The following is a 10,525-nucleotide window of genomic DNA, read 5'->3' as shown; positions in this document are numbered from 1 at the left end:
TTGGGATCGAATGCTTCTAATTTTGTTATATGCTAAATCTCAAGTTAAACTTAGAGGTTGTGCTTTTGTGATTTCACACTGATATCAAAACTACTCATTCTATACCGTTTCAATAAAAAGATACTTCCTCCGTCTCAAAATAATTAAAAATATAATCATTTCGTCTTAAAATAATAGTCTAATTTTGTCATTTTCGTCTGTTTCAAAATAATAGTTATATTTCTATTTTTGGTAATAAGCTTCTCACTTTTTTTATAAAACTATCTTCATTTTTCACAACAATTACGTTAACGTAGAGATATTTTGGTTTTTTAAAATAGTTTTACATTCACTATTAATATAATATTATTATTCTTTAATTTCAGTGTCAATTCTAAATATCTCTATTGTTTTGAGACGAAGGTAGTGTTATGTTGCCTTTTTTTTTTTTGTGTCGGTAAAAGTAACGATGTTATGGTAAAATAGGGGTATAGGTAAAAAAAAGTAAAATTAAAAAATATAAAAAATAATTACTTTGTAATTGAAAATTCAAAATAAAATTATATGTAAGAGTGGAGGGAGGGAGTATTGTGTTAAAAAAGTAATAATGTTAAATATTCTCCATCACACTTGTTATCTACCAAAGTTACTAGGATCGAATTAGTTTGGTTGAGATTGGAGTTGGTTTGGTACTCTTTCTAGACTTTTATCTTTTAATGTATTTTTATTGAAAATTATGGAATGAATAATGCTAAATTTTGATTTTTGAATCGTAACCAAACACACAACCTATGTATCTATATCTATGACATCAAATTCTATATTCCATCATATTTTTCTCTTTATCTTGTCCCTCAAATGAATTATGGTACTTTTGTTTTTTATTTATTTATTTATTTATATTTTCAGAATTCATATAGTATAATATAAATAAAAAATTAAATATTACATATAAAACACTTATACAAGTTGGGAATTGATATATGTTTCAATCTTAATATAAAAGTGGGTTGGAAAGTGTAAAAATAGGAAAGGGTGAAGTGAAAATATTAAAAATTAAAGATTCACAAAGACAAGCAGAGAAATATAGAATTAGATATTTGAATAATTTTTATAATTAAATAAATCTGTCACATTGCTTTTGAATTTAAATGGGTTAGTTTGTAAGAACTTATTTATTTACTTTCTTTTATCCCGTGCTTGGGACCTAACTTAGCTTAAACTTTTATAATCCAAACTGTAATTATTATTAGGTTAAACCGTTTTTTAGTCCCTAAATTGACCCCTTATCATTTTAGTCTCATAAGTATAAAATTTTCGCTGTTATATTCCTCCGGCACCAGAGACTTCCGCGTAGCTCGCCGGAGGCTATGTGTCTACCACGTCAGCGACACCTAGCGGACACATGGATTTTATTATTATTTTTTATTTTTTTCAATTTTTTAAAAATTGATTTTAAATTAATTTTAAATTTTATTTGTCTTTTTTTTAAATTTTTTTTATTTGGTCCAATTGAAAAAAAAAATAAAAAAAAATTAAAAATAAAATAAAAAATAAAATAAATTCACGTGTCCGCCAAGTGTCGTTGACCTGACGGAACACCTAACGGACACGTGGTTTCCAGCGAGCCACGCGGGAGTCTCCAGCGCCGGAGGACTAAAACAATAAAAAAATTTTTACATATGAGATTAATTTGCAACAGACTTCACTTACGACACTAAAATGATAAGAAGTTCAGTTACGAGACTGAAAAAACAGTTTACCCTCTTTATTATTATTATTATTATTATTATTATTATTATTATTATAATATTTTTTTTAATCCAAACCTGGCCAATCACAATTGCTATTTAAGAGTCCTAATAGTTGCAAATAGGATTGAGTTTCCGGATATGGTTTGAATTTGGCAAAATTCGTATCAAAACGAAAATCCAGAATTTCATAAAAATTTGATCCGATCAATCCCAATCTCAAATATAAAATTCAAATAAAATAAAATAAAACCTGAAATTGCATGAAATATAAAAAATTCAGAACTTCTATTTTTCTTAATTAGATAAATGCATTTCTAAACAAATAATGTACAACAAATCACAAGGACATTCATAAGACAATAATTTTGTTCATTTTTTTTTTTTTTTTTTGGGGATAAGTGTGTCTTTGTGTGTGCTTTTTTATTAGATTTGAAATATAAAAAATAATATTTTGTATTGAACGGTTAATTTTTTTGAGTATAAAATATATATTCCTTCCATCCCGCCACAGAGTAGATCCACTCAAAACCTTTTATTTATATCTCTCTCTTCAATTAATAAATTTATAGTAATGATAAATAAATAAATATATTATTTTATTCATTTATATTATATAAAATTTTATTCTCTTTTACCTTATTATTATTAATAAGGTATATATTTCATTATGTATATATATTGCATTTTTAATAATATTTATAAAAAATAATTTCACCAAAAAACACTCTTAAGGTGTGTTCTTTTTGGAGATTTTTCCAAATTTTTACTATTAATATATATATTTTTTCAAAAAAATATCAAATCAAATTCCAAACAAAAAATCCCAACCTTGGTTCAAATTAGATATGTTCATCATTATTTTCAATATACCAATCCAAAAATCTAAGAAAACTTTCAATATGAAACATCCAAACCAAATTGAAAATAATCCAAATATCTGAAATTTTAGTAATTTTCAGTTCAAAAATTCCAAACCAAATTTAAAATTTCAGGTCAAATCAGATATTTCAATATGCCCATCCGAAAAACTAAAATTTGAAAAATCTTTCAATCTGAAAATTCCAAACCAAATTTTAATTTGGTTTAGATTGAATATTCAAATTTAAGATATTTTTCTAGTAAACTATTCATTAGTTGGTAACTATTCAATTTATGGTAGCAAGAGGAAGCCAAAAATAATAGTTCATAATGTCTCTTGTGCAGCTTCAATTCACACACATTTCAGATGCATTTTCTTTTTTCTAACTATCTACCTTTCACCTGTATTACTTATCAATCCGGCTCGACTCATAGCGCATCGAAACAACTCTGATGTACACATAGAAGCATGCCATTTCGAAAAACCTAACTGAAAAGAACTACAGGCGACAAAGATAGATTCGACTCGCATATCACAAGGGGCGAATAATAAAACAGGTTCATAATAAAATATACCACCAATCCTACAGTTTTCTCAAATTAAACAGACTCCAGTCACAATTTCTATTCATAGTTCCCAAATGAAAACCGAATTTACGAATATATGTGAGCATAAAATAAACTTACGAAACTGCAATAGCCTCTGTGGAGGCCACAGCAATGGGGGCCGCCTTTTGGGGTGTAGAAGCATCTGTTTTGGCATCCGGGGCGGGAGGGGAATGCTGGTTCAGGTGGGCGGGAGTGTTGTGCTTCAGTTTTATAAGTATCTGCCTCATCCTGGCTAAGTCGGTTGGCTTTCCCGGTTTAGGGCCTTGAACCACAGTAACTCCGGGCTTCTTCTCCTGTTCCTTCTTGCCTTTCCTCTTATCCACTGTAGGGATTTCTTTGGGGATTAGCTCCGCTATCGATTTCCAATAATCCTTGTCTGCTTCAGCGTGGAATTTCTCTTGGCTTGCAATAAACACCTGGTGAAAGTGGATAATACTACTAATATTTCTGATTCAAGAAATTGTCCAGTAACTCTAATAATTTACTGAGAATAAATAAACAAAAAAAAAAACCTAATAAATTAAAAACAAATCACAGGTGTTCGATAGTAAAAAGTTGACTTATTGTTTGTGGGATTTTGTGTTACAGTTTTATTATTTCAGAAAAAAAATTCTCTGAAAACATCAAATCAATCACATATTTTTCATTTATTATATTATATCTAATACTTAATTCTACCTTCAAAGCATCACATCAACACATTTATATCACATCAAACAACTATTTCAATTCAAAATTTTACTATTTAAAATCTTAACCTAAAACCAAAACCCCACAAACAAAAACACAACCTTACTAATTATTGTGTTAGATATGATATTTTGTATAAAAGATAGGGTTTTTGTTTTTTGGGGTGGGGGGAGGGGTGTGAAGTTTTAAATAAAATATAGGTTTGGTTGTGATATTTTTAAAAGGGAGAATTTTGCTAAATAGGGTCAAAACAAAATTGAAAACACAAGTAAACCGAGCCTGGAAAACATCCAATTTGAGCCACAAGCCCAAAAAACATTTTACAGCAAACAATAGGGTAAAGAGATTACCATTCTGAGAAGTTTAGGTTTGAATCATTAGCAAGGATTAATAGTGATATGGATCAAATTGAAAATAGTGAAGCAACAAAAGATCACTTGTGAATAGAAATATTGCCATTATTCTTACCTTCTCCTTTTCCCGGTTGGCAGTTCTATTGGTTTCGCAAGCAAGCTGCCGCTTTTTGTGAAATTCAACTTTGTACTCCTCAGCTTCAGTTACAATTTGTTCCAGCAACTCCTTTTCTCTCTTCTCCTTCTCCTCTAGTCTAGTTGCATTTTGTCTGCAAGCGATTGCCATATGAACATCCAACCAGTAAAGGGTAACAGAAAAGACATTTTACATTGTAGATATATGTACAGATTGCATAACAAATAAACACCCCAAAGAAATTGTTTGGAAACAAAGCAAAGGCATACGGATTATGGCCCTGAAACATAATTTTCATTGTCAAAATTTCTAAATGGATACCGAATAGGACTGCCAGTGTCTAAATTGCAACTACTCAGACACAGTTACCGAGACTGGGGTTTTAGACATACAAAGAGCTTTCATGAAATTTAGGAGCTAATTCGACCAACAAGACACACAATATGACTAACATAGATTCATTCTATACTTCATCAAACCTTTCAGTAAATATTATATCCATACTGCAGTTTAAAATATGTATATGTAAAAGCCGCTTGTCATTATCCACATGCCCTGTATACATACAATGTTCTAAAGTAGAAAAAAACAGTGCAGTGATGGCACTCCATTTAATTTTCACGTTCAAAGCTGCATATTGTTCAAATTACGGGTGCGAAAATGTCTAGACACACAAACATTAGCAGTTTCGGTTAGGCTGAACCTGATTCGGGTCATCAGGCAGATTAGTCAGGCTATCACCCTATACGTTAAGGCAGTTCATTCTGCCATCCAATCCAAAGTGTTTAAGCCATATGGCCTGATTAATCGAAGGATACAAATGACTTAACTCTAATCTATCATGGGCAATTTAATCAGATCGACCACAGTCAACATATAGAGTCCTTCACTCTATGTAAAGTGCTGAAAAAAATTGGATGCAATAATGTACATTTTTCCTGAACAATTGATACTAATAATCAGACACAAAGGAGTGCAAGCCAGGTTTCTATCTCATCTAAACAAATCAAACCATTCAACAAAGAAATCACGCTCAATTTTAGAGTGTAGCATAAGCTCTTCTGATAGGGTAAGTATTATGCTAAATTATCATCTAAAAGGCAGTAGTTTTCAGAAAAATAGTAAGATTCGAAGAGGATCGCCAGATTTGCTTCATATGCAAGGCAACTGTTCGATGGCATCCCTATTTAAATCTAACAGATACGCAAGTCGAATAATCGGAGCAGTATTTTATCGATGAATTCAATATATCATAAAAAATCAGCACAATTTACTTAAACCTAAAAACAAAACCCTAACTGTGGGAAAACAATCACAGCACACATCGAGGAGTGGATTAATCGAGAAACCACAAAAGCTATATAAAATCTCGACCTTCTCCATTCTCTGAGTGCGTGCCCCTCCTCTGGCCCCATTTCCGGCAGAATCGGACCGTTAGTATTTGTTTCCGACTGGAAAAAAGCCGAATCAGAGTGGAATTCCCCGCTGGATGCATAGATCGGGGGAGGAGAATCGGCCGCAGCCGAATTGAAATTGGAAAAGGAATCAGACCCGAGGTACCCTTCGTCAAATGATCGATCATCGCCGCCGCCGCCGCCGCCGCCGCCGCCGCCGAAGTGATCGAAGGAGTCGGCAAAGGAAGACGACATCGTTTCAACCTTTATCGGAGACTGTGAACTGGGAACCACCGGTCTCGTCTGATCTGGTCTGTATTTTTATAAATGAATAAATAAATTATAATTAAAAGAGAGGTGGATCATAGAAGGCCCAATCCACTTTATCGGGCCTATTTAAATTAATGGGCCTACAGCCCAAAGAAGAAATTCACTGTACAAATCATTACAGGTGTGTTTGTTTGATGCGTTGGATATGAATAATATAATTTCCATTGAAATTATTATTTAACATGACATAAATAAGTGGTAATGATGTAATATAAAATTAATTTTTAATATAATATAAAAATAAAAAATATATATTAATTTGATTCTCTTTGTTTAAAAGAGAGTAAATAATGCAAAATCTCCCAAACAACAAATAAAACCTCATTTATTTTTAAAAAAAATAAAATTACAACTATGGTAATAGTAGTTTTCTAACTTAGAGGTTTTATTCCATTTTTTTCCCCTTCTTTTGATGTGATCCCACCATTTAGGTTTTTTTTTATCTTTTTTAAAAATTTTTCGCTTCCGCATAGTCTTATATGATTGAAGTAGATTTTTAGTGCCTAATAGTCATATTTAGTTTTGTTTTATTGGATTTTGGTTTTATTATGAGGGTAACGATTTGGTATATTTCTTCGTCACTCGTCCATCAAGATTGTTATTTTATTACTTTATATTATCGACATAATCATCATGGCGACGATATTTATGGTATTTTTGATCTACAGACATATCTTTGTCAGTCGTTTAAGATGAAGAGTTTGGGCCACTTCACTATTTTTTTTGGATTTGAGTTTTTTTTATTCTTTCAATGATTTTCATCCGATGCCTCTGATCTTATTTTTTGGATCCGATCTCACTAATTGTCAAACATCCTCCACATCACTTACCTATGATATTCGACTCATTCATCATGATGGTTCTTTTCTCGACGATCCTACATTGTATTGTTAGCTTGTTGGGAGTTTGATTGGCTGTCACGCAGTTTGATATACTTCAAACAATTCATATTGTAAGTCAGTTTATGGTTGTTCTAAGTACTTTTCATCACTATGCTATCTTACATATTTTTCGTTATTTGAAAGGTACTTTACTGCATAGTTTACACTTCTCAGCTCATTTCTCATTGACACTTAGCGGTTACTTTCAGATTGATTGAGATGATGACTTTTTTTTTTTTTTTTTTAATGATTCTCTCATGTGTTGGTGGTTTCTCGATTGAGTGCTAAGTTAGAATGTTGTGCTTTTGCTGACTCATCACTAGAACTATTATGATTACATCAATTATTTTGGTGTGTCTCAATTGTCTTTTACCGCTCAGGATTATACTGCAGTTTTTTAAAAATGCATATACAAATGGAAAAAATAATTAGTAAAAAATATACAATAAATAATTAAGAATACATTTGTATTCTTTTTTCTTCTTCCTGACTTTTTTTAATTATTTTTTCTGTATCACAATATGAATATTAGAATTGATAAGTAGAAACTAAAAAAAAATACATAAGCAATATAATGCGATAGTTAAAATTTATGCAGATCAAGTTTAAAATTTTAAAAATTAATAAAAAAAATTTATTGTTAGAATTCACTATAAACGATAACAAATTATTTTTACAAATAAAATATAAAAAAAAATACAATATTAAAAACCAAAATCTACTATAATCAAATTGTATATAATAGTTTTTCAAGAATGCATATAAATAGTCATAATCACAGGTATATCAACCAATAAAAATAAAAAATTTAAGAAAAATTAAGATCAAGAAAATGAACTAGAGAAATCTGTCAGGTTTTATAAAATTATAGTTGAACTATAAACAACTGATCGCAAATTTCACCGATGGATTAAAAAGCACAACGAATCGTGAACACTCTATGAAAACTTCTACTTGATCAGATAGTTAACGAAAGGATGTTTTTCAGTATTCTTCTTATGATCTTCGTATTTTTTTTTATAATCATTATTTCTCCTGTATTTTCTGTATCAAAGAATCAAACAAAATATATTAGTATAAATAAAAAGAATACGATTTTTTAAAACAAAATCAAAAATTTTAAGATCAAACAATTTATGCAATTACAAGTAGGTATATATAGAGATACAAAAGCCTAATTTTATCCATATTTTGGTTATTCTAACAAATTTTAATTATCCAAACTTAGTATTAAAAAAATAAAATAAGATTTCAAAATTATAAGAACACATAAATGACAATGCCTTGTCAAATCACATAGATATATATATATATATGATATATTCCCTGTCATTCAAATCTATTTTCATTTTTCTGTTTTTAGTTGTCATTAAAATTTATTTTCAATTTTTTTAAAGTAAAAAACAATACTATTTTACTCAAAAAAGTAAAAAAATTTATTTTTGTTTATTTTTCTTAAAATTCGAGCCGGGTTGATGAAGGAAGTATGATATATGATATAAATAAATAAATAATATAAAAATAATAAATATGTATATTATTTATTTTTTATTTTTTGAAAAAATATGTTAATTTATTTTTTTATTTTAAAAAAAAAAACAACAGACCCTTATTATTTATTCATTTATTTAAAGAGTTAGAGAAGAGAGTGATAACCTAACGTGTGGGGTTCTAAATGGGCAGCAAAAAGTAGCCCATAAATCTCACTTTCATTCAATTAAAGTTGTTGCGGTGTTGATATATTAGTGACTGCGAAGAACCATCCAATAGCCTCTGGAACCTTCCAGCGAATTCCAATTGAACACGTGTCCCCACACTTCCCCCACAAAAATCTCCAGATGCAACAGAAAGCACCTATTCATCATCATCTGGCCTTTAAATCCTCCGCCATGGGAACTCTTTCTTCCATTCTTCTCACCCATCAGATTCTGCAACACTTCGTTATCATTATAATTTTTGTTTGCATTTACTTGTGTATTTCTAATCTCGCTATTCCTCTCGGCTCATCTGTTTCTGCTTAATTCTGCTGCCATTGTTGATTTTAGAAATTAAGCTTCACTGTCTTGTTGATGGGATTGGATGAATGAATTAGGGTTCCCACTCAATTCGTAACCATGAAGCAATACAGAATATTCGTCAGTTCAAACCTCTCCTTTTTATGCTTCTTTCTATGCTAATAAATTTGCAGTGAAGCTGGGGTGTTTGAATATATATATTATGATTTTTATCATCTAATTTCAATTCTAGGGTTTTATTAATCTGCCATTTTTTTTTTTTCATATTTGCTGCCTGAAGTCAGTAACGTTGAATGTTTATTTTGTGCAGGATTTTAAAAACTTGCAAAAAAACTAATATATAATGTACATATAAATATCATTTCAATCAATTTTCGTCTTCCTATTGTATTGATGATTATAGGCCAAAATATTGGGTGATATTTTATTTTTTTTTGAATTATTATACATTTACTTTAGATTTAAAAGAAATTTTATATTCGTTGCCATTAAATTTTTTTACAATCAAACTGGTGGACACTATATTTTTTCTTTTTCATATTAAATATAAGAAAATCTGAAATATTTTACATTTTATTTACTATATCAAGTGAAGTTTACGAGAGAATAAAAATTTCTTCACTGTCTTTGTTCGGATCTCCTATTTTTGATCAAAAGAGATGTTTTATTTTTGATATACTATTGTTGGCTAACATGTTTATTTAGGTCATCTCCAACCTTGTTATTTCATTCGTCTCATTCAAAAGTTACCATTTTTTTGTTCCAAAACAAAGTTACTATTTTTTAATTTAGTAATGTATTATTTACTTAACATAATAAATAAGGATATTTTACACAAATATTATTATTTTACCTTTATATTATACTAATAGGAGTATTTTTGTCCGGAGTGAGTACAATATTTTTACTTTAAACCATAATTCAATTTTTTATTCCAAAAAAACATGCTTCAAATATTTTATTTTATATACTATTATTTTAAATTATTTTTTTATATTTACAATTAATTATTATTTCAAAAAAAATTAAAAAGTAAATAAATAAAAGAATTAATATAACAAGTAAAAAATAAATTTAAAAAATAAATAAATACAACACTAAATATGGAGATGCTACAGTGCAACACCAAAATTGGTGTTAGAATTTATGCTTGATTGGAGGAACAAAACTCCATTTATTTAGCTGCAATATCAAACATTCATAGGGTTGAGCATTGATTGGTTCAAAATGAAAAAATCCAATTTTTTCGGTTCGAATTTTTTTATTTAGATTGTTCGGTTAATTGGTTCGGTTCGATCCAAAATTGAATTTATAAATTCTGGTTTCGGTTCGATTATGGTTTTAGAATTTTTATTTTGATTAACCGAAAAAATCAAATTTTTAAAAATAATGAAAAATTATATATTAATAAATAATATATATTATAATTTTGAGTATTTGTATTTGATTGTATATTAAAAATATATATTAATAAATAAAAGTTCGATTTTTTCGGTTTTAAACCAAACCGAATAATTTTGGTTCGG

The 10,525-nt window shown here is 29.1% G+C and overlaps 1 protein-coding gene across 1 annotated transcript; it reads right to left on the bottom strand.

The window, feature by feature from the left end:
* Positions 1-3,124: 3,124 nt before the first annotated feature.
* On the bottom strand, positions 3,125-6,080 carry LOC127259402 (clathrin light chain 2-like). Its single transcript, XM_051286719.1, has 3 exons — positions 5,754-6,080; positions 4,359-4,512; positions 3,125-3,616 (listed from the first exon to the last, which is right to left on the bottom strand). Exons 1-3 carry the CDS (start codon positions 6,026-6,028, stop codon positions 3,275-3,277), a joined length of 771 nt encoding a protein of 256 aa, XP_051142676.1. The 5' UTR covers positions 6,029-6,080; the 3' UTR covers positions 3,125-3,274.
* Between the last annotated feature and the right edge of the window lie 4,445 nt (positions 6,081-10,525).

The sequence above is a fragment of the Andrographis paniculata genome, unplaced genomic scaffold, assembly GCF_009805555.1.
Source record: "Andrographis paniculata isolate CXL003 unplaced genomic scaffold, ASM980555v1 Contig60END, whole genome shotgun sequence".
Classification (NCBI taxonomy): Eukaryota; Viridiplantae; Streptophyta; class Magnoliopsida; order Lamiales; family Acanthaceae; genus Andrographis; species Andrographis paniculata.
The sequence above is the reverse complement of the archived record's forward strand: the minus strand, read 5'-3'. Positions and strand labels throughout refer to the sequence as shown.